The following is a 25955-nucleotide window of genomic DNA, read 5'->3' on the forward strand; positions in this document are numbered from 1 at the left end:
TATTATTATTATTCACTTTTATTCATTTTTATATTGATGCACTATTGCTTTAGGCTGAGTTTTTGTTTTTATGACAGTCTGTTTGTTTTTAGACTGTACCATTAAGAAGTAAACAAATGCTTTTAAATAAATTTATTTTAATTCAATAAAATAACTAAGTAACAATAAAAATACATCATGGCTTCATGCCTGCAATTTTTTATGTTTCTAAGTCTAATTTTTCATTGATTCTTTTTCCAAATTCATTAAAGGAAAAAAAAAGAAGATATCCATTTTAAAAATGATTCCAAGACTACATCTTTCGCCTATTATCCAGACACATGATTTGCACGCGTGCAGTCTTACAATACAGTTAACAGAGTTATCAAGTTTACCTCTCTTCTAGGATGACAGTTTTATTACCTTGTTCTATCGGTCCTCTAGTCTCCAAGAGCCCTTTCAGATATAGATTACTTCTAATGCTGCAGGCGCGTTGCTTCTCCATTTGTAAATCATGTTTGGAATGTGCATGGACAATGGAAGCATTCACACAAACTTTGCCCTGGCTATGAAATAATCCCCACAAGTGCCCCATGACAATCAGCAAGACATGAAATATTGTGTTCGCTCTTCGTTCCTTTCACTGATTCCAACAAGCCCAGCTGTCCTCTCAAAACATGGTTCCAAAGCCATGGGGAGAAGGAGTGTGTTTGTGTTTTTAAAAAATCGGGGATGGGGAACCTGTATCCTGCCAGGTGCTCTTGGACTCTGGACTCCCCATCAGTCTTGACAAGTGCAGCTAATGATTAGGGAAAATGGGAGCTAGAATCCAGCAATACCTGGAAGGCCATGGTAGAATTTCTGGGACAAGGCCTGCAGTTGTCACACTTCTCCAGAGCAACAGGCTCTGACCTTTGCCTCATGATGCTGGGTGCCAATGCTGGGGCTGCTTGGTAATCATCCAAAACATTCAACTGCTAAGAATCTGTTGCTCCCCCAATAGAGCGCCTGTCTTCAGGTATAGGAAGAGGGCAGGGCTTCAGAAGCCTATCCAGAGATGGGGAGGAACACTTGCCATAATAACCCATACTGTCACCTACAATCAGTGGCATGTGATCAGTGGACTAGGGAGACTAGGCTAGTCTCCTAAATGTTCTCCTGGTCCCTCCTTTCCAAAGCCCAGGAAGAAGAGAAGAAGAGGAGTTTGGATTTGATATCCCGCTTTATCACTACCTGAAGGAGTCTCAAAGCGGCTAACATTCTCCTTTCCCTTCCTCCCCCACAACAAACACTCTGTGAGGTGAGTGGGGCTGAGAGTGTGTGACTAGCCCAAGGTCACCCAGCAGCTGCATGTGGAGGAGTGGAGACACAAACCCGGTTCCCCCAGATTACGAGTCTACCGCTCTTAACCACTACACCACACTGGCTCTCCACCACAGGAAGCTTTTGCCCCGCTTAGTGAAGGAGGTACAATGCTCCAACAGGTCCAAGAGCGCACCTTCCACCTTCCCAAAGCCCGCCCAGCTTTGGGAAGGAGGCAGGAGGGTTCCAGCATCCTGTCAGAGCCCTGGCAGATCCTCCCCAAAGCCCAGGAAGCTTCTGTCCAGCTTAAGGGGGAAGGCACAGTCCTCACATGTATCACCTTATGAAAAAGTTCACCACATGAGCTTATGGTTCACCAGATGTTGGACTATATCACCCATCATCCCTGACAATAAGGTCCTCCATCCCTCAGGATGACTATGTAACTATGTATCTGAAGAAGTGTGCATGCACACGAAAGCTCATACCAATGACAAACTTAGTTGGTCTCTGAGGTGCTACTGGAAGGATTTTTTTTGTTTTGATCTAACTACCTAGTGATCATTGAACCCAGCTCTGCAACTGGTTTGACACTGAAGCCAACATGGTGCTTTTGGCTGATCTCATGACAATCTCATAGGCACATTGGATCTAGCGCATATAGCAGGACTTGCTTATATATATATATATATATATATATATATATATATATATATATATATACACCTGCACAAACCAACAATTGTTAGATGCAGATGAGTTAGGTATAAATGATGGTCCAAGAACAGAGACTAATATTTACATATTTCAATTGAGGCTTCCCACAGCACCCCTACCCCCAGTTTTGGATCCTGTAGTAGGAACTGAAATTTCCATATGCCACCACCACCACCCTAAAATGCCAAAATGATGTGGCTGCCATTAGAAGCTATAGAATAATTTTGTGAACGACAGAAACTGTAGGTGACTCATCTCATCCAATGTGGTTCTGATTAAATTGGGCCTCGGGAACAGCCCGGTAGTCACAATTTATGTGCAAAAATGTGTTATAATGTACCAGACAAAATAAGGTGATAGACAAGTCACCATCTTTGAGACGTCTTGATAATTTTCACATTCCCTGTGCTTAACATGGGATGACATTTCTGAAAAAGAAGCTTTTGAAATGTGTCTGGTGAGGAAGGAGATAAGCCAAGTAACAGTTGACAAAGTCGTGTTTTAAAAATGTAGAATCTGCAAAGGTCATTGTCAATCAGCTATTTCAAATATAGAAAATAGTAAGTAAAGGAAAGTGACTGTATGAAAGTCCCCAATGCATCTCCAATGCAGATGGACCATAGAAATTAAGAGATGAGGCTTCATTCACCTGAAGACCCAGAAGTCCTTCTGTGAAGGCAAGGGTCCTTGATTTTTTTAAAAAACAACCCAAATTTAAGAAATAGTATCTTTTTAAGTGACTGCCTTTTGAAAGGCAATCCTGAGAAGGGGAGTTCTTGCCATGTCTCCTTTGAAATTTGTGCCACAGAGAGCTGACCGTGGGTCAAAGTGGCCCTTGCCCCGATTAAGGGATAGCTATGGCTGCAACAGGAACCCAGGTGGCGCTGTGGGTTAAACCACTGAGCCTAGGGCTTCCTGATCAGAAGGTCGGTGGTTCGAATCCCTGTGACGTGGTGAGCTCCCGTTGCTCGGTCCCAGCTCCTGCCAACCTAGCAGTTTGAAAGCACGTCAAAATGCAAGTGGATAAATAGGAACCGCTACAGCGGGAAGGTAAACGGCGTTTCCGTGTGCTGCTCTGGTTCGCCAGAAGTGGCTTTGTCATGCTGGCTACATGAGCTGGAAGCTATACGCCGGCTCCTTCGGCCAATAATGCAAGATGAGCGCGCAACCCCAGAGTCGGTCACGACTGGACCTATTGGTCAGGGGTCCCTTTACCTTTACCTATGGCTTCAACAGAGACTCGCACAAAGAAAGGGAATTTGTTTTTTCCAGGTCTTTTCTCATTCCCTGCTAAGGTGCCTCCCATACGTTCTAGAGCATTCCCAGTGCTCTAAAGCAGATTTAAAGAGGACTCGGGAGGTTGCAAGAGGAAGAGAAATTGACCAAAACCACCTCCCTGCTTTATGCTGGTGGGACTCAGGGCCACCCTTTTCATGAGCATGTGGACATGCTATGCAAAGTTCAACTGCCCCTTCATATCAGGAGCTCCTATGGTCTACAAACTCTTTCTTCACCAATCATCATAAGGAAGAAAAATAGCCAAAGGATATTGCCTAATAAAAATATGTGGCACCCTCCAGATCACCACTAATCTTTGGGTTGGTTGAAGCTGATAGGAGTTGGAGTCTAACACCTTATGGAGGGCACAATGTTGGATACCCCTGGTTGGCTAGGCCTTGCATGGATGACTAGATACAAGAAATGTAACTGATCTTGAGAGCGATAGCTTGGGCAGAGAGAAATTGGTATTAGGCATTACAAAAAGCAGGTGATAGTCAAGAAATGCCACAAAGGATTACTTTGTGTGTTGTCAAGGGCAGGGTTGCAGGAAATTTTCAGAGTAAGAGACAGTGGATTTGTTGCATCTCTTCTGAAGTGTCCTAAGGAACTTAAGTGCTTCTGAAATAAGAGACGACTGACATCTGGCAATCATTCTGGGAGGACTAAAGGAGAAAAGGAAAAGGACTCCCAGTGTTCTAGCAACAACCCCAGTACAGCTAGGCTCCAGGCATCGTGACAGGGAGCACATTGAATCCCCTTATATTCTTCACAACACAGGTATGGTGATTTTTTAAAAAGGTAGCGGAGGAACAAGAAGACGAACCACAGTACTCATGAGGTTCTCTGGGCAGAACACCTGCATACACAGCACACACACACACACAGCACACCTGGAATGGGACTCAAAGCCCACCTAGGGGGAAGGTTGTTTTTTCAAGCAGCCCAGGAGAGGGGCTAGGTCACACAATAAGGATATACACAGCACACAAGTGCTGCAGGGCATAGAATTTGGAAGTTGGAGATGAGAGTCAAGCCCCACCCACCAGAGAAAACAGGGGGAATTCCTCCAGTTACCTTTTTGTAGTCTGGCAAAGAAGGAGGAGGAGGAGGAGGAGGAGGAGGAGGAGGAGGAGGAGGAGGAGGAGGAGGAGGAGGCTTCAACTCCCTTCACCCCCAGAATGTTCAGTGATGACAGGCATTGTAGAGGACCACATGTTTGAATGAACTCCATCAGGAGAAGCTAGCAGATCTTCCATGCTGCCATAATTCATTGACAAAGCTAACAGCAGGAACTCCCTGAACATGCAGAGTTCTGGATTACAGTTTGTGTGGACAGGCAGAGTCCCCCCAACCCCAGGCGACCCCTGAGCAGAATGACACAAGACAACATGCTATGGGATTAAAATTGGCCACAACTTTATTAAGTTTCAGATGTAGGGAGACCTTGGCTCAGGCATTGGACGTTTATCCTTCCCAGTCCCCAGCCGGGGATCTGGGGGGCATCAAGGTTATCCAGAATGTGTGGGGATTGGGCTGGCTCTGGAGAACATATGTTCAAGCAGAGAGCCCGCCCCTCATTTCGCCACTGTTGGAGGGGAGAGCAATGACAACCTCTCGGCGTATGGCCAAGGCCTCCCCTCAAGACCCATTTAACGGGGAACCCTGGGATCACCGCCACAAATAGGGAGTGGATTAAAGGCTTCCGCTCAAGGCATGAAACTGCCAAAGTTGTGATGTTTTGCTACAGGAAAGGCAAAACCTGCCAATGTAGGAAAAATTCCTTTCCGGCCCTTCAACAGCGACCCTGACGTAGCAGCACCTGCGTACCTGTGGAGAAGAGGTTAACCTGCAAAAGATGGGAGAAGCTCTGGAGCCAACTGCCACTTCGCAGGTAAGGTTCACCTTCTGTTGTGTGGGCAGGGCGGTCCCTCCCCTTACCTGGCCAATCCCCTGGCAACGCCTCCCCAGGTGGGATTGGGCGATTGGCTGAGGTAGGCGGAGACCTCCAGGTATCCAGCCTGGGGAGGATGAAGCCAGCCCGTACTACCGGGAGCCACACTGAGATCTGGAGGACTGCACGCGACCACACAAAAGGCACACACACACACACAATTTGATGTAGGGAGCAGTCATTATGGATTTGTAATCAATGAAGATAAAGTTTGCTTGCTCTGGAACAAAACCATGTCAATAGAATATATTTATAAAACATACAAGAGATGTCATAACTTAAAACGGGTGCCAATTTCAAATACTCAAAGATTATTCTACAGGAAGGAATTCTGCACATTCTTCTCTATGGAAGCTTAGTTTGTATGTGAGGTTTTCTTTAAAAAAAAATCCAGAGAGGGAGTGTGCCAAGTAATATTATACAAGTTTTCTAAATTAAGCTGGCTGCCTATTGTTCACCCTCCTACATACGACTCAAAGCATATAATTTTTATTTTATTTTAATTTAATTTTTTGCTGCTCAGTTGCTATTCAGATCAAACAAGAGTTGACATCCAAATCTGTAGCAGTTTTAAAAAGGAGTTGCTGTGTAATTATTGCATTAGATACTGGAACAACAGAATTCATTGCGCAAGCCCTCTTGGCCACAGCATGGACGGAACTCATGCTTTATAAAGATATTGTTCCGTATTAAGAGCCTGAACCCTGGTCTACACACACATTAGCATGAAAATGCAGGTTCCTGTGATTACCATCAGGACTGTGACATTTCAGGCTATCTGTCCACAGAGTTCCATTTTTTAAAAATTACCCCTCAGGTAAGAAAAGTTCCAACAAATTATTTTAAAACATGCACGAAAACCTCAATCTGTAATAGCTCAGTCTGTTTTATGCTACATTTGTCTTCTACCTGCAGTGAGAGCAGTTTTTTGGGCATGGCATGGCCATTCCAAAAATATAAACCACTCACCCAAAATCTGAAATGGGGTAGTACATTTATCCACTGTAGGTTTTTGGCCACATCATTCCCATCTCACTCTGCGAAGTTTAAGACCCTTATCCAAAGATACAGCTATAGTCTGTTTGCAGTGTGCATGCATCTACAAGTGCCTAATCATCTAACACAGACCATTGGTTTGTGGGTGTTTGCAATTCAAAGTGAGCTAAATAGCATAAATTTCCCCACTATAAAAAGACATCTCAACTTATATCCCATCTTCCCTCCAAGAAGCTCAAGGTGACATGCATTGATCTTCCTCTTTCCAACAACCCTGTGAGGTAGGTTAGGCTGAGAGTCACCAATCAGCAAAGGTCACACGCTGAATTTTCATCACTGAGTGGGGATTTGAACCCTAACCTCCCAAATCCTAGTCCAACTGCTGTGTCATGCTGGCTCCACATCAACATAAATCCTTGTGTCAGCACCAGCATGGGAAAATGAGTGTTCTTTGCTCTTTGTCAAGGAAATGTAAGACCAATGGTTCTGCCAAGTGATATCTCAATTCTGTGGATCAGATCAGTTGGAAACCCTCATCCTGTTACCCAACACCCTGCCCTGAAGGCTTCCTTCCTCAATACCCCATCTGTATCCTCTAAAAAGGAAAGAGAAGAGATCACAGTGGGGAAAGGAGGGTGGAAAAGGAATTGTCTTTGCCTTCTCACACCTACCCACTCCTCCAACATGGTTACGTGCAACAATCAACAAACAAGCACCATTTGTTATGCAGTGTAATAATAATTATTATAATTATACCCCACCCATCTGGCTGGGTTTCCTCAGCCACTGGGTGGCTTCCAACAAAATATTAGAATACAATAGCCCTTCAGATATTAAAAGCTTCCCTCAACCGGGCTGCCTTTGGATGTCTCCTAAAAGGCTGGTAGTTGTTTATTTCTTTGAATCTGATGGGAGGGCGTCCCACAGGGCGGGGGCCACTACCGGGAAGGTCCTCTGCCTGGTCCCCTGTAACTTCTCTTCTCGTAGTGAGGGAACCGCCAGAAGGCTCTTGGCGCTGGACCTCAGGGTCCAGACAGAACGATGTAGTCCTTAGTGTGTCAGACTAGGACCTGGGAGACCACTTGGCCATCACTCGGCTGTGAGCTCAGTAGGTGACCTTAGGCAAGCCACTGCCTCTCCACCTGACCTACATCACAGGGTTGTTGGAGGGATTAAATGAAGAGAGGGAGAACCATATGTGAAGACTTCAGCTCCCTGGAGAAAAAGGGTGGGGTAGAAATAAGATAGTGTTAATGACCCACACTGCAGCATCAGAAAGGGCACCTAGAAATAGCTTGTTATCTCTTTCTCAATTCTGTCCCTCACTCAACCAAACGGCAAATGTTCATAGCACATTTCTCTCTGACCAGGCAAGGGTTGTAGCAGGACAAGGCTTATTATGTGCTGTTGCTGCTTTTCTCTTTCCTCGCCCCACTTCCTTTTTGCTGCTCATGTGACACAGAGCAGAATATAGCCACTTTACTGTGCTCTCTCTGGTATGATTGCAACTGCGCCCACCATCTTACATGTATAATGTAGCAGGTTTATTTTTAAACCTTGGTCTAAGGAGTGCAATGCATAGAAGAGGGAGAGGCGGGGAGAAAGATAGGTCCTTAGCGGTATGGGGTAATACAAGCAGTTTGATTTTCATTGTACTGCTTTGCCAGCCAAGAAATCTTACTTAAATGTTTCACGTAGTAAAAAAAAAATTTTTTAGGAAAGAAGATATGTGTTAGCCTTACATACACCTTTGAAATAAAAGCCATTTTAAAAAAAAGGCCGACACAGCTTTTTCAGGCATAGAAAATGTGAATGGGATTAGTAAAAATTTGGAGCGCTTGCTTGCAGTGATTCACAACTTACAGTAAACGAACAGAAGAGGAAACCAAAAGAGCAATCTGGAAATTTAAACAGCTTCCCTCCTCCCCATTGCTCGATGTTATAAGCATGTTTGCACGTGAACTTATGCAACTATAGATCTCTGCTTTCATAATTTTGAAAACTGCTATTTCCAGCACAGCCAGCAGGTGAGAACTGACTAGTAACTTTGCAGTGCAGGAACTTCAAAAGGCTGCAACACTTTTAACTTTTACACATGAGTAAATGCATACAACAAGATTTTGCTCATAAGCAAACTGACCACTTGCTTCGTTTTTCATTTTTCTGGTTGACAAACTTGTTCCATTTTTTAAAAGTACTATTGGATAGTCTATAATGCATTTTAGATTTAGAATATGAATATGTATATCTGTATTATGTATTGCTAAGAATGTTTCCTGGCATCATTGTGCTGCAATTAGATGTGCAAAATTACGGTAGTTAGATAACCAAATTAATGTCATTTTGTTGATCAAAATAGCAATGCTGATCAATCAGGCTACTTCCCTTCCTCCTAAAAAATCCCACCCTATAACTTGAAGGAAAGTATGTGGGAGCTTTGACTACCAATCCGGAGGGATCTGAGAAATTTTGAATCTGGATTTATTTATTTATGATATTTCAAACTCATCCTTCACCTACTGGTTCCAGGGTGAGAATACAACAGTAAAACAAGTCAAGAAAACAATAAACACATATACCTAATAATTGAAACATCATAAAAGTTCCTTAAAATACAGAAGATCAAGTAGCAACAGGAGACAATCAGATTCTAACCGACTGGTTCATTTCAGGTCACACTACTTTCCAAAGGCTTGACAAAGACCTGGGGTAGATTTCCGTTCAAAGTAGGGATGGGTGAATCTCAATTTCTGTTTTAAAACACATGAAAATTCACCAGCATTTTAGTAGTACAATATTTTCTCCTAATGCACATATTTTGTACGTGACTTTTTCCTAACATCCAGAGTTTTGAAAAAACAAAACAATTTCCCCAATTATAATTGCATTTTGTATTTTACTTCCACTGATGCATTTACATACTAATAATCCCCCCCCCCATTTTTACTTTCAGAAATTACCCTTTGCCCCATTCTCCTGAACATAACATGTGTGTACTAATCCAATTTGAATAAAATGCTAAACCGGGGTAGCTAACCTGTGGCCCTCTGGATTTTAAAGGTAAAGGTAAAGGAACCCCTGACCATTAGGTCCAGTCGTGACCGACTCTGGGGTTGCGCGCTCATCTCGCATTATTGGCCGAGGGAGCCAGCGTATAGCTTCCAGGTCATGTGGCCAGCATGACAAAGCCGCTTCTGGCAAACCAGAGCAGCACATGGAAACGCCGTTTACCTTCCCGCTGTAGCGGTTCCTATTTATCTACTTGCATTTTGACGTGCTTTCGAACTGCTAGGTTGGCAGGAGCTGGGACCGAGCAACGGGAACTCACCCCGTCACAGGGATTCGAACCGCCGACCTTCTGATCAGCAAGCCCTAGGCTCAGTGGTTTAACCACAGCGCCACCTGGGTCCCTACCATCGTTTTTAACCAATGGCCATGGTGGCTGCGGGTGACAGAAGGCTGCAGGTTCCCCCCCCCCTTGTATTTAGTGTTATGAAAATGAGTCACACTGAGCCTTGGGCTCAGGAACATTTCCATCCCGTATTTCCATCCAGCATGGGCACAGGAACAATATCAGAATCTTGCCATGCCATTAAAAGCTCCCACAAACTGTAATTAATCTTAACTATCGTATGTTAATACAAGGTAACTTCAAACCATAGTTTAGGAAGGCTTGTTTCAACTAGCTATAGCTACAACAAATCACAGTTTAGGGTTTTGATGACATGCGGCTAATAATAAAGAACTCAAAGCTTTTGAGCTCCTCCACGCAGCCACAGCAAGGTATGCAAGCCCAAGCTCTGTGAAACCTGTTCTCATAAAAGGTCAAATATGGTTTGCCGTTAGTTCCAAACCAACCCATTGATTGAGTCAAGGACTGTCAGTGCTCCAGTGTTCTTTTGCTAACTGGAACCTTACTGCAGAAACGCAACTGATCTCACTATTTCAAATGTTGGGACATACAAGCCCTATTAGGTAAAGGTAAAGGGACCCCTGACCATTAGGTCCAGTCGTGACCGACTCCGGGGTTGCGCGCTCATCTCGCATTATTGGCCGAGGGAGCCGGCGTATAGCTTCCAGGTCATGTGGCCAGCATGACAAAGCCGTTTCTGGAAAACCAGAGTAGCACACGGAAACGCCGTTTACCTTCCCGCTGTAGCGGTTCCTATTTATCTACTTGCATTTTGACGTGCTTTCGAACTGCTAGGTTGGCAGGAACAAGCCAATGAGCCCTATTACTCACAGGTAACTCATTAACATGTGAGGACAGCAGCCAGACATTGAGATCCTTCCCAAATGCCATGTCTTCCCTCTCCCTCAAAAAACCAACTTAATGGTTGTATGAAAAGAAAAGACCAACGTGTCTCCATCTGGGAAAGACCAAGCCACTGATATGGTTGAAGGAAACATTCTAGCCATGCAAACAGCACTTGAGAAGGGTGGTGAAGGTGTGACCTGGAGAGATTTCTGGGGGCAGCAGGAATGCGTCTGAACCCAAGCCAGAATCTCCCCATCATGGCTTATACAGTGGTACCTTGCCTGTCGAACCTAATCCATTCCGGGAGGCCGTTTGACTCCCGGAACCATTCGAAAACCAAGGCGCAGCTTCCTATTGGCTGCAGGAGCTTCCTGCACTCAATCAGAAAGCGCATCGGATGTTTGGCTTCCCAAAAAACGTTTGCAAGCTGGAACACTCGCTTCTGGGTTTGCAGCGTTCGGGAGCCAATTTGTTCAGGAGCCAAGGCGTTAAATAACCAAGGTACCACTGTACTGCCAGTCAGCAGTTCTCTGTGATTCCATGCAGAGAGACACATGGCAGTTCTTATATTACCAAAGTGGAATATATATATTTTTAAGAGGGTGGTGTGCTAAAGAAACAACACCTGGGAGAATTGTTGTGGGGGAAATTGTTGTGTGCCACCTTGCATTCCTTCTAGGTGAGGCAGGGATACAAATGTGATGACTACACACGGTCAACTGCTGATATGCACCAGATGCTACTGTAAAAAATATTAGATCAGCGGAACTTTAAAAAAAAATATTCTCAGTTAGATATACAGCAGAGTAATGAATAAAGTCATTCCTTTCCCCCCAACAGTGTTTTAGAATTTTCACAGGTCAGTTCCTTTTTACACAATGTGCTACAACTGTTCTCATCTCAGCTTTATTCTGTTGCAAACCTTTCAATAAACCTGAACATCTGTTTACCAATGGCACCCTGGGCTCTCTTCTATTAAGCTTCAAACGCAATCCTTCAAACCACAAGAAATTGCTGTTTTCACACAATGTAATTTCATTTACAATTCCTAATCTAGGTGTCGGTCAAACAGAAAAAAAAAATCTAGGGATGTTCAGAGTATAAACAAGGTCGGCAGGAACATCCCTGAGGAGATACAATTTCTAGAAGTATTAGTGTGAGTCTCCATGGCAAGGAGCAGCGCAGCAGGGTGGGAAACATGAGGAAGGATTTGGAGAGAGAAAAGTGATGTCAGGAAAAGCCAGACATGGCAGGAAAACTCACACAAATCCATTAATACATCCATAAGCACAACAATGGTCATTCATCAGCTTAGCATTTCATTACCATCAATATTTTTGGCACATTAAATGGTGGTTTGGGGAAAATTAAGGTCCCCCCCTCCTTAAAAATCTATTTAATCTAAAAGAACAAATTCTTTAAAAAGATAAAAATCCAAATTTATTTCTTTGTTTCTTTGTCTTTGGCAGGCATTCCCAAACTCGGCCCTCCAGATGTTTTTGGACTACAACTCCCATCATCCCTAGCTAACAGGACCACTGGTCAGGGATGGTGGGAATTGTAGTCCCGAAACATCTGGAGGGCCGAGTTTTGGATATGACTAAGTCAGAAATAATAGTCAAAGAGTTAAATCCTACTATGCATGTCTACAAATTGGGACTTACATAGTTATGCGTAAGATTGCACTGTTAGTGAAAGGAGCATGGTTTGAATACACACTTGCTGCTTTGAAAACAAATGACTTGAGCATCGTTAGCTTTCTTACTAAAAGAAAATATGCAAGAACACAACACTTATACAGTGGACACACATGATGTGGGGAAGAGATGAGGAGGCTTGTTGCAGCAAGTCCTTCCCCCAACCAAGATGTGCTCACCTGGCTATTTGTGAAATCCTTATGTGTGCTCAAACTGTATGTTCATAGGATTTGTATGTGCATATTTCTGCTACACAATGTTGTCTCCTTTCATCCGTAAGTGGAGGTGAGGAAAGTGTGTGTGTGTGTGTGTGTGTGTGTGTGATAGGTTTGTTCCACAAATGTGAGGACACTCAAATCTATGCAGCCAAGGGAAAACATCCTGTGCCAAATACTCTCTACAGCCTACACCAGGCATCCCCAAACTGCAGCCCTCCAGATGTTTTGGCCTACAATTCCCATGATCCCTAGCTAACAGGACCAGTGGTCGGGGAAGATGGGAATTGTAGTCCAAAACATCTGGAGGGCCAAAGTCTGGGGATGCCTAGTCTATACTGAGGATAATCAATGTGATGCCCTACAGATGTTTTGTGAACCTGAATGCATCCCAAGTGCTCTCATGACCACCAGGCATTCACTAACTTTTCACCAGGGCTACAGATTCATCCATCCATCCATCTGAATATTGACTTCCAATGTATATATGTGATCAGGAGTTGCCCAGAGAAATCCTGCTATAGGGGAGCCACATAAACACAGTTAAATAAATAAATAAAAGTGGACACGTAGATGAAAATAAATTGGTTTGCCTGACTGTTTTCCCAATTGTGCAGGCACACAACCTATGTGCATATGTCATATACTGTACCGGTATATGACACAGACCCCCGGCTTTCATGTGCTCAACATACCCAAGGGGCCAAATGAACAGGCTTTTATTTTACAATTGCCTTTCTACCAACTGCCACCAAATAGATAAGAGTCTTTGAGTCTCAGTGAAATTTTATTAGGAGCCCCTCCAATTTGTGAGTTGGTCACTCTGCTCTACAGCTTATCACTTTGGGATTTCCCATCTCCCAACCTTCAGTGCAAACCTTTGCTCTGATCTTTGCCATTAAGGGAATTTTATTGATGGATAGATTGAAATAATTCTTAAACCACTTCTCGTTTACAAAGAAATACTAAACTGGTTTGCATCGTAGCAACACAGCACTGTTGGTGTCTGGCTGATCTCAACAGGGACAGCATTCCACATGGTAGCACCACCAGCAAAGAAGGCCCTCCTCTGGATGCCCAGCAGATGAACATAAAAAAGATCCCTGCTGGATCCGGCCAAAGGCTCATCTAGTTCAGCATCCGGTTCTCACAAAGGCCTGCCAGATGCCCATGGGAAGTCTGCAAACAGGGCCCAAGTGCAGAAGCTGGGATGAACCTCTGTAGGTTATTTGGAAGAATAATGGAAGACTATTCAACCCAGTTGGCAACACCTGTCCTCTTCTCCTTCTAAACCAATTATTTAAAAAAAGGCAGTGCCAACTTGATCCTGTTTGTTCATTTATGAAATTTTTACACCACTAGATTTAATAATTTAAAAACCTTAAGTGGTTTACATAAGCAATTTACCAATGTCCCCAAGTTAAATTAAGCCAACAGAGCAAATGTACCATTTCTTTTGCCCTCTCTTTCCCAGCAAACTGATGAGCCTGACCCAATTCTAGGAGTTGACTCAGAATTTGGGGAATTACTGGATAAACCAAAAACCAAAAAACCTCACCCTGTCACAAATATCCAGAAAGAGCCATCAATAGCACACTCTTGGAATCTTGTTTAGCCTTGCATTTACAGCCTCTACCTAGATGTTGATGTCCACCTCAACTACTGTTTGTTCATATCTCAGGTTACTCAGTTGCCACCCTCCATGCTATCCCAGAGTAATAGGAACACTTCCCTCTGAAGTGCATTGTATGCCATTGTTGCACACACTTTTTTCTCGTTCCCTTATAAAAAGCCATCTATGTAGGTAGCAGATGCCATATCCTGAGCAGCAACTTCCAGAAGTTAACTCTGCCCTGTGTGTAAATACATCCTTGTGTCTGTCTTGAATGCTCCCTTGTTCCACTTTGTTGGATGATCCCAGGTTCTAGCATTATATGAGAGAGGAAGAAAGCCTTCTCTTTCTTCAAGCCATGCATCATTTTATAAACTTCCATGTCCCGCATCCCCAATCATGAGAGAGAGAGAGAGAGAGAGAGAGAGAGAGAGAGAGCGAGCATTTACCTAACCACTGTAGGTCACTACAAAATATGTACGGCTGACTCACAACTTATTTAACATGTTCAATTGCAGATTTACGTGGTTGGAGGCTGGCCAGCTGACATTGCACAAATTAAATGCATGCAAGGCACAGGAAGATCTTTTAGGCTCTCCACCTTGCTTCCTGGGCTCTGGGAAGCTCTCACGAGATCTCACAGGGTCATCTCGCATGAGCCTTCCACAGTCTGCATGAGAGCTTCCCAGAGCCCAGGAAGCAAAGCGGAGACCTTTAAAGTTCTCCACCTTGGGGTGAGGTAGGAGCAGCAAGGCATGCTCAGTGTACCAGCTTCAGAAATGGAGAGATCCCTGCAGGGGGGCAATTCCAGGGTTCTTTTGACTATACTTTCGGCTTTATGCACCACCCCTGGAACATAACCACTGTGCAAGTTTTGAGTCTGCTATATGGATTTTGTATTAATCCAATGGAAAAGCATTTACCACTGTAGGAGTTTGTTGTCCTTTTAACACCTTTGTCCACTCTCCCCACACACAAGATGATAGAATGCAAGGTGTCTCAGCTCTGTCCCACCTTCTGTTTTCCTGGTTTCCCTCCACACACTGCTTTTCACTGAACCGGATTTAGGTATGAAATAGCCAAGAAGCTTCTATCCAGCATGCCTGAAGATAGACCAAGTTACTCTCATGCAAAGGTTGTATGCAACTAAGTCCAACACAAAGCAGACCCACTGAAATGAACGAACCCAAGTTAGTCGTGTCCATTAACATCAATGAGTATAGTTTGAGTGGGACTAGCATTGAATAAAGGTAAAGGTAAAGGGGCCCCTGACCATCAGGTCCAGTTGTGTCCGACTCTGGGGTTGCGGTGCTCATCTTGCTCTATAGGCCGAGGGAGCCGGTGTTTGTTCGCAGACGGCTTCTGGGTCATGTGGCCAGCATGACAAAGCTGCTTCTGGGGAACCAGAGCAGCGCACGGAAATGTCGTTTACCTTCCCGCCAGAGCGGTCCCTATTTATCTATTTGCACTTTGATGTGCTTTCGAACTGCTAGGTGGGCAGGAGCTGGGACCGAGCAATGGGAGCTCACCCCGTTGCAGGGATTCGAACTGCCGACCTTCTGATCAGCAAGTCCTAGACTCTGTGGTTTAACCCACAGTGCCACCTGGGTCCCTCAGCATTGAATACCACACTGTATATCCCAAAAAGGAGTCAGAGGAGAGCCTCGGTAGGATACATGAAAAGACAAGACACAGAAAAATGAGCTGTGACCCTTGCACGCTAAAGCCACAGAAATGATTCCAGTAGTGCAGACAAACTCTTTAAACGTGATAGAACGGAAGTTACTCACATCAAATCACTTATAAACTGTATTTTGCAACAGTAGCGTCTTCCCACTAAAACTATTGTGGTTCAGCTCCTATCTTCCCCACATACCTTAGAGGTTAATCTAAGCAGCCAGGAAAGCATTTTAGCCAGTATAACTCATGTTTTAAGAAACCTTGGTTGCAGATCTCCAACTAGTTTCTTAGAAGCAGACCTGATGGCCTTCGTGGATCAATGCCAAAATGAGTAGCTTGAGAATTACAACCTGTGGATGCTTGCAGTTTTAAAATCAATTATTCAATGAAGATTACATCTCTATGCTCCCCATACACATCCCCTCCAGCAGTTCTTCAGTTCATTTCCAAATGAGTTCTTTAACTAATAAAAGCACTAATATTCACACTTATACAAGTTTCGGTCATTACAAAGACTTTGGATCAAAAATATTCTTTTTTATTTGCCAGATACACCCCTTAAGTGCCCTATTAAAATAAGAAATTCATCAGTTTAATTAAAATGATAGGCTTTTAAAATACACGCCGAGTAAATGGAAGCAACGTGCAGAAATGAAGCTCCCCTTCAACATAATCTTTATTCTGCCTCTCTTTCATGGTGGCATTGCCCCACAGCATTCAACAGAAAGAATGTGAACTGGTTTTATATGTTTTGTTTGTAGCAGGTGCCAATTTTAAATGCATGCTCAGTTTAAACATATGCATCCTATGTTGTACAACTCCTGAGATGGCTTCCTGGATGGAATAACAGCTTGCCCTGTTGCACTGTATAAAGATGGAATAACACCATCCATGCATTGCTGAGTCACGCAACAGCAACAAGCTTCCAGTACAGGACTCTCAGGTCTTTCATGGCTTAGCCACCACTGACATGTTGCATAAGGTGTTAGAACACTCATTTCAAGAACATGTGCCTAAATAGGATAGCGTAGTTCGGCTGGAGTTATAAAAGAAATGAACCCTGTGAAAGGATCACAGATTTTGTTCTTACTTGGGATAGTTAGAGAGGAAATACCTAAGAAAGATGTTACATTTTTTTCTGTATGCCACAACAGCAGCACGAATATTATTAGCGAAGAATTGGAAGAACGAAGAATTACCAACGATAGATGAATGGCAGAAGAAGATGATAAAATTTATGGAACTGGCAGAGTTAACCAGGACACTCTGAGACCAGAGGGAAGAAGCGGTGGAAGAAGATTGGAAAAAATTCAAAGTGTATTTAAGAAATAAACATATCATTGAAAAGAATTAATGGAAGTTTAGGAGGTACAGGGAGGTTGTAGAAATAACATGTGTTTAGATAAATATTGATATTGAGATGTAGTTATAAATAAATCGTAAGTGCGAGATGTTGTGTTATGATATAAGATAAGAAAAAGAATAGTTATAAGGTAAATAAGGTATAAGAATAAGGTATAAGAAAATACTACAGAGGATTTACAATGTAGAGCAGTTGGAAGGGACATGAGGAAGTCACAGTTATTAGAATTGATACAAGTTGAAGTTTTGGAATTTTTCTTTTTCGTCTTTTGTATTTTTATATATTTTTTGTATCTTGTATTGTGTATTTTTTTGGAATTTGGTATTTTGTCAATTCTTTTTGTCTTTGTGTGTTATAAAATAATAAATATATTTGAAAAGAAAGAAAGAAAGGATCACAGATTTTGTGTGGACAGTTGGGGTGCAAGAAGTCCCCTGCACTGAAAGGCTCTCCCTGTCATCCCAGCTTGAACTGTGGGAGGGTTGTTTGCAGCTACGAATTCCAAGGAAAATTCCCTCAGCACAGATTAAAGACACATTTATTTACTATTACGCTTTTTTATTTACTATTACGCTCTAACTTTATTGGTCTAGGATTATGCCTGCAAAAGTAAGATGTCTCACTCTGGCTCACATAGGAACTGAAATCAAAACTCAGGCTTATTTCTAGCTCAGCTCTTTTGCATCTGGGCATAATCATTAAATCTTTGAACCTTCTCCTCTGATTCTCAAGCAGGTACCTCTCACCCCCAGGTATTGTCTTTGGTATTCTTTTTATTATTAGGCTATTAGGAGGGAAAAGTGGCATTTCAGTACTACAAGGACTCAGCTAGATTGGTAAAGAGAAAGTGTTTTATATGTGTTGTATATGAGATATAACAATGTGACACCAGATGGTGCTGTGGAGTCCCGTCTTTCCCTACTGGATTTCCCTGTATGAGTTTACAACACGTTTAGCTGAAACACCCCCTTCATGGATCACTGCCTTGTCGTTGCAAAGGGGCTTGAATAACTCCAAGAAGCTATGAGCTATGCCGTGCAGGGCCACCCAAGACAGACAGGTCATAGCTGTGAGTTTAGACTAAATGTGATCCACCTGGAGAAGGAACTGGCAAACCACTCCAGTATTTTGCCAGGAAAACTCCATGGACATAAAAAAAGGAGAAGCTTTGAGAAGAAAGTGAGAGTTTCCAAGGCATGCTCTGGTTCATGGGGTCATGGAGAGTCGAACACGACTAAGACGACTAAACAAAAAGCTGAGTCAGATCTTGGGCGTGTCTAGATCCAGCCCAGGTCAGTAAGTCTGACTACCCTTTATGAGTGCAGCCCTCATTTCCCCAAGCAAAGACTGCTTTGTCACAAAAATTGGGCCTTTAAGAAGGCTTCTGAATCAAGTGCACAAGTCCTTCAAGTGGTATGGGAAAATGGGTGTCTTGGTTTGTCTTGCAAGATATGATGATGATGATGATGATGATGATGATGATGATGATGATGATGATCTTCCCTTTATTTCTGCTCTCCTTCGGGAAATATTCTTGCATGGTTTGCACTGCCTGCTTATTTCCAAAGATCCTCTTCAACAGCAAGAATGCTGCACTACCAGGACTGTCCTCGCTGAGAAGCCCTGAAGGTCATATAACTGCTGGCAATGAATGTACGCATTCAACAAAAGAAAGCTGTATTCTTTCTGCCTCTAGCTCTTTTCCACTACTAAGGTCTCCTAAAGTTTGCATGTCTAGCCAACAGGTCAAATTTCTGACAGGCTTTGGCCAGTTATCACCAAATTCATTATTATCCCTCATATTTCAATGCCTGACATACATTTGGTGCAATTGCTGCAGTGTCTTTTTCAAACAGACACACACACACACACACACACACACACACACACACACCTCCCAATATATTAGCTGCAGAATCACAACTCTAAAAATAGGGGCTTTTTTGGAAGTCCAAAATTTTCTAAACTCATTCTCTCCTGCCCCCCCTTTCTTAAAACAAGTTTCCAATAATTACTATGAGAACTTTAATGTTTTGAATGACAGGGTAAAAACTGTATCGATTTACTTCTTCTTGTACTAGTGTTTATTTTACTAAAGCTTATCATCCTGCAAACCCTATCACAAGTAATCCTTCAATGTGCTTACATTAGTGTGCTTACTGTAAATGAGTAGCTGAATGTTTGAATCCTAATGGTTAATATAAAAGGCATTACTACAAAGACATTTTTGTAATAAATAACATATAATAAAATCTTGTACATACATGCTCAGTTCCCAGTTATGAAAAGTGTTTTCCAATATGATAAAAGTGGTGCCAGCTTGCTTTGGTTCTTTCCTTTAAGTGTGGGAATTCACAAACTACACAACAAGGCTGTTAAAACGAAGTTCTTCATCAAACTACTCTATTCATATGCATCTGTTTTTCTAACTGTACCCTTAACCATAATAGAAGAATTAAACTTCCACATTACGATATACTCGCATATTTGTATATATAAGCATGTTCATATCTGGCATATGTCCTATAATGAATTTTAAGGATTAAAAATCATAATAATAACAAAACTGGTGATCTTCTGTGTAAGTCATACCAGTTGCTCAAAAACTTTATTTTTAAAGCCACACGGGTCTCACTGAGTTCTGTGGGACTTATTCCCATCAAGCACGCTTTGCATTATAGCCTTAGGTTGCAATACGAAGCATTTGTGGGGCACAGGAATTTGTTCATCCCTCCCCCCAAAAATATAGTCCTCCCCCCACAAGGTCTGAGGGACAGTGGACCGGCACCCTGCTGAAAAAGTTTGCTGACCCCTGAACTAAGTCCTACTGAACTCAGCAGGACTTACTTCCAAGAAAAGACATTTGGAATCAAGCTGAAAATCTGACCAGAAATATTTAATACAAATTCCTAATGCAAAGACCTTGAAGCAGAAGCAACTTCCTTATCCACCTTGTTTCTCTCACCCCCCCTTTTTTTCTTCTTCTTCTTCAAAAAGCTATTGGGTGAAAATGTGAGGGGAACAATAGGGCATATTACAGAAGCAAGATGAAAGGAATAAAACAATGGTTGACGTAGAATGATGTAGTGGCTGATTACATCACACTGAAGCCACCTAGAGGTCATTCAGTGCAATCCCCCCTCTCCCGGGTCAAAAGGCAGGAGTGCCTACTAACACCAACCTGCATCCACCTCAGGTAAAACATCCTCTGGTTTAATCCATTTCATTCGCACTCTGTTGCATGACACAAAGGGAGCAGGGGAAAATCAGGTGTGCTTGACTATCACCACCAGATTAGTTTCCACTTGCCCTGAGTGTGGAATGTTACTTTTTCTAAAGTGGGGAGAGGGGGAGAGGCACTTCCTCTTCTTGCTTGAAGCCTCGTCTACCCTGATCTCTCCGAAGGAATCAGACATTTGTTTTTGCCCTTCTCGGCTTAGATTAACATCTAACACTGTTCAGCAAGAGGAGAACAGATCTTTCGGCAAATGGCCCCCACCCTCCATTTTTTCCAATGACAAAAATAAAAATACCACTCTCATCCTGACCACATCCCTGAAACTGAATTCCAGGCTGAGAGTTTGGTGGCGGCTGATGGATGCTTCTCTGCTAAGACAGAAACGGTGCTACAAGCCACCGTGAGGAACTCCTGAGCTCAGCCATATGACCCAGAGCACCAAAGCTAACTGCCTCCTTCCTCGGATTAATGGGTTGAGATCTACCATGTCAGCTTTGCTGGAATCTGGAATGTTAACATTAACATTACATTAAAAATAAACTTTACTTTTCCAAAGGACTCAAGTTCTAGTCTAGGGGCGAGATCCAGCCGGCATTGCTGTTTAAAGTTTTTTATTTTTAAAGCAAATCCCTTGTCCTCATTACATTGCAACCAGCTTTTGGAAGAGCCTGTGAGTGCTTATTTACTTCTAAGCAGATTCAGACACCTGGAAGTTTGCAGCATATAGCCCAACTCTGCACTTTGGGTGCAAACCAGACAACTAAAGGCCAATCATCCAACAGTCAAAGTTTGTAGGACATTTTCTTTCCAGTACTACAGTACTACAAAGACGGTCAGAGATCAATCTACCTTGCAATACCCTACAATAGGTATTAAATCTTTCAGGGTGCCTAAGATCTCAGGCTCCCAAAATTAAGTGCCAAGTGTCACATAAAATACAGAGCCTCCCTGTTTCACTCTTCTTGAGCAACCAATGGGCTGACCTACCAAAGTAAATTTTCCTGATTCCCCCCTCCCACCTTATTCCCTTTCTTGCATCCACTGCATCCTTTTCCCTATTAGATACACATGAAAGACCTAAAATGGCATTAGCCAAGAGAGCAGCAGGTGCCAAAGGAAGTTGGCAGGAAAGTAAGCACAGCTTTTCGATAAGGGGGTGGGGAAAGGAAAGAACCAGTTATGTGAAAATGTTAAACAAAACCGAGTGTCATATGCACACATATAGTAAGGGAAAGTAGACACAACTTCTGCACACTACCCATTCCCTTTAAGTCACACTTTAAGCAGTTTATTGCAATGAGCAATGAAAATTAAAAATAAATCTCAGAGCAATTTTTTTCTGGTTCCTTTCTCTGCAAACACCTTCTGCCTCATATATAAGATACACTACCCATCACTTGGGCGCAACTTGGGAAGCAATTATGGAAGAGGGTTGTAATAAATGCACATAGCCATGTATTAAGCAAGGCCGCGCAAGGAGAGAGAAGTGGAAGTGTGTTGGTGGTGACAGATGCAAGTGTACATGAAAGGGATGCGCACAGAACGGGAGGTTTGAATGAAGTTGCTGCAAGCCAGAAATAAGCAGTAGCATGTCTCTCTGCCAGCAAAAATTTCAGTGAGGGCAGGTTCTATGCGCCTGCTTGCCAACCTGCTTATCTCGTGTGTGCATTATTCACACCATCTGTAATACATCATCTATTAATAGTGCCCTATCAGTGCAGCAAGGAACTTTCCCTCTAAATTGCACAAAGGACAGTGCAGATAAGGTGGAACAGATAAGGGCAGCGTCTAGCTGCGCGAAACTCGGGAACAGCGCTGTCGTGGGGAAGGCGCCTTGGCGAGCAACGGACGCAGTGCTTCTGAGCCAGCGCAACCTGGCAGAGGGCTAGCTCATCATCAGCACCCCCCCCCCATCTGCTGGGAACCCAGAGACGACTTCCATGTCTCTGCCACCCAAATCCACGTGCAGGAAGTTAAAAGCTCCTGCTACACTCCCGAGACTCAGACGCCTGTCAGCTCAGCATTCAGCATGCACTCCGACAGCCCCGGGCAGGTCTCTCTCAGTTGAGACAAGTGCCCGAGGAAGGAAGGCAGCGCTACTCCGGCCTAAGAGCGGGTTCTCCGAGTTCCCTGAGCAATTGCTCTTTTCTGAGTCATCCGGAGAGGAGACCATCTCCCCGCCGCCGCCACCTATCCGTGCAAAAATATATACCACGAGAGCGCAGAACTTCCCCCGTGCGATACTCACTTGTGCCTTCTTCATAAGGAAAGAGAGCGCTGCAATCCAGCCCCAGCAGCGGCGTGCAAACTCCGTTTAGCTGATATGTAGCTCCTGCATGTTGCAAAGGCACCTAGTCCGCGCATTGGGCTTGCCCGGCGCCCTCGGTGGCTGCGCGTCCCCGCTCGCTCGCTTTCTCTTTTGCCCCCAGGCACGCAGGCGGCGGCGGCGGCGCTGCTTGGCTCTGCACGGCCTCGGTGCTCTCGCAGCAAGCAGAGGCGGGGAGTGAAGCCCAAGCCGTCCTCTGAGCAGGGCTTTTATAGCTCCGAGCTGCCTCCCGCAGCAGCAATCCTGACAAGAAGGACACGCCTTTCTTGCGAGGCTTTCTTTGCCAGGGCGGGGGAAGCCCTGGGGAACTTCAGAGAGATGGAGCTCTCAAGAGCAGAATCAGGCCACCAGGCTACAAGACGGAGGCTTGCGCTGTCTGTCTGCCTGCCAGGCGGGCAGAAAAGAAAGAAGGGAAGGAAGGAGGGAAGTTGTGGAGACGGGAGGGAGAGGTGGATTAAAGGAGCCCACTGCGGGTTTCCTTCCACATCACATTCCCTGTCAGCATAAGGGTCTGTCATAAGTCATGAAGCAGTTGATTGACATTGATCAAGTGCTCTGGGCGATTACAAGGCCCTTGATGGCACATACAGTAGTGCGTGTGTGTGTTATTCTTTGCCCTGCTCCCATCTGAGATTTGCCATAAAATCTGGAGAAGAGGAGGAAGAGGCCCAGAAGACATTAAGAGGCAATTACAAGATCCTTGGGTACATCTGATGAATCAATGGATTCAAAATACAATGAAGGAGATTCTGACTAAACATTAGGAAAAACTTGCTGTTGGAAGGTGGAATGGACTCCCTCAGAAGGTGGCCGACTCTCTCTCATTGGAAGTTTTGAAGCCAAGGTTGGCTGTCTATCTGCCAGGGATGCTTTAGTTGTGATTCCTGCACTGTAGAGGGTTGGAGTAGATGACCCTTGGGATCCTTCCAACTCAACAATTCTATGATTCTGTTATCTCATAATAAAAGGTCCAGCGAATGACACTGGCTATTAGTTTTCTCCTCCTCGGTCTCAGTGTTGACCTTGCAGAACTCAGTAGGAAGGAATTGTTTGGTTCTGCCCGTCATTGGCCCAGGCTCCGCCTACTGTTGGCATCCCTGCCTCCCACCCCGCCAGACCCAATGGTCACCAGCTGCTGCTGGGCAGACTTTTAAGACAATTCAGCTGACATGCACTGCTCCAATAAGGCCATTTTTACAACTCTGTTGTCCCTACATGTGTGATTCCAGTGTACGGTTTATACTGGTGAAATAATTCATTCCCCACCCCCATGGGAAGTAGTTGGCTTTCTTTCCCACATTAACAGTATTGACTCATGTTCAAAATCAGTAGCAGAGGCTCACATTCATTGTAAGGGCAATTTCACACGTCAGGCTTGATATATGGATGTAAAAATATGCATTGGCCAGAAGGCTTTGTATGACAAAGAGTCCACTTCCGCTTTCTGTTCCCCGTTAAAAATCTAAGCGCCCTGTGAAAATGCTCTCAAGGGAGAGCAGTGCCTTAAATATGCCCCCAACCACTTCTTTTTCTTTCAAGTGTGTTTGAGCAATGGACATCCCTTTAAATGCAGTCGTACCTTGGAAGTCGAACGGAATCCGTTTTGGAAGTCCTTTCGACTTCCGAAATGTTCAGAAACCGAAGCGCAGCTTCTGATTGGCTGCGGGAAGCTGCGCTTTGGTTTCTGAACATTTTGGAAGTTGAAAGGACTTCCAAAATGGATTCCGTTTGACTTCCAAGGTACGACAGCCAATCAGAAGTCATGGAAGTCCCATTGGTTCCAAAGAACATTAACAAAACCGAACACTCACTTCCAGGTTTGCGGCGTTCGGGGAGCCAAAACGTCTGAGGACCAAGGCATTCGGGATCCAAGGTACGACTGTATACCCATTGAAATAAAGTCCTTCATTTCAACGAATTTACTTTGTGTGTGATGAATGGTGTGTTGAAAGCCATTGGCACACTTAAGATGGCAGGTGGGTGGACATCACCATCCAACAATACTTGGAGAAGGTGTGCCATTCTGAAAGGTGCATAACCCATTTTTAAGATTATTTAACCTGTAGCACTTATCCTATAATGCCCTTTCCTAAGAGTGTTAAACAGTATCCTGGGGTGGGGGTGGGGGAGGAGGATTAGGCATCCCTCCAAAAGAAAATTATGGTCTATGGACCCACTGATTTTGGGTGCAGCAAAACATTAAGAAATAAATTTAACACTGTGCTGAAGTGGGAAGAGAGGTTTACATTTCTCCATGCAACCCAGCACTCTGAGAGGCAGATCATTCCCTCCCTAGTCACCAGATTCATCATTTTATGACAACCTCCTAGCTGAACTGCACAGGTCAGTTAAGGAGCGGGAACTGTGTACATGCCTGAGGACATGTCTGCAAAAGTATAGGGCAGTGGCAGACCTTGGCACCTCAAATTTCAGTGGCACCCTGTGCAACACCAAAATCTTTTTCTAATTCACATTTTACTTCCAGTCCTGCGTAATGCTAGGCAAGTATATAACACTGATTCTGCCTTTGAGGTGCAGTCTGTGAGCATTATAAGCACACAATGTAATATTGCAATGCACCCCCAATCTCTGAAAAGAGTGTTCCTGTTCAGAGTCTCAGCTACCTTTAGAACCAACACCTAATCGACAAAGTGGTCACGTGCCCTACTTTACAGAAGACAGTCCACTACTTCAGGGATGAGGAAAATGCAGTCTCCTAGAGGTTGCTGGACACCAACTCCTTTCAGCTCTAGCCAGGAGTGCCAATGGACAAGGATGATGGGAGCTGTAGTCCAGCTATATCTGGAATGTCACAGGTTCCCTACTCCTGATCAATTTGAAGGGCTATCCAATCAAGTTTGGTTTAAAGAATGGGGCAAAAGGGAAGTATGGAGCTCTCAAAGTCTTCTCCACTGTGGTGGTATTGTGGTATTGTGCTTCTGTTTAAATCACAATGATTATTTCCAAATTGGAGGGGATGTTGATTGCTTCCATGTCCCTCTGTTTTTCCCTCCCATCTTCAACTAATTTCACAAACCATGTTCCTCTGACTCTCTCTCTCTCTCTAGCTACTTACTTTTACCCTAATTCACATCACAGCCCCCAAACTCTACTTCAAACTCTGGCTTTGTCCATCTAACTATCTCTGAGTTGAGGGAGGGGGCCTTCCCATTTGTCGTCTCAAGCAGAGCCCCCTTCCCTTTGTTCTCTTAATGGCCCACCACCCAGCCAATCAACTCAACACAGGGGCCAGGCTTATATTTGAACACTTGCTGGATCAAGGGGTTAGAAAGGTCTCAACTCTCCCCAGCAACTCATAACAATACTTTTATAACTGTAT

The 25955-nt window shown here is 43.9% G+C and overlaps 1 protein-coding gene across 1 annotated transcript in view; it reads right to left on the reverse strand.

The window, feature by feature from the left end:
- The window catches only part of KITLG (KIT ligand), an 89426-nt gene extending 66618 nt beyond the window's left edge, over positions 1 to 22808 (reverse strand). The window contains exon 1 of the mRNA XM_035127402.2: positions 22538 to 22808. Within this exon, the coding sequence (XP_034983293.2) occupies positions 22538 to 22552 (15 nt within the window). The 5' untranslated portion in view covers positions 22553 to 22808. The remainder of the gene's footprint in view (positions 1 to 22537) is intronic.
- Between the last annotated feature and the right edge of the window lie 3147 nt (positions 22809 to 25955).

The sequence above is a fragment of the Zootoca vivipara genome, chromosome 10 (genome assembly GCF_963506605.1).
Source record: "Zootoca vivipara chromosome 10, rZooViv1.1, whole genome shotgun sequence".
Classification (NCBI taxonomy): Eukaryota; Metazoa; Chordata; class Lepidosauria; order Squamata; family Lacertidae; genus Zootoca; species Zootoca vivipara.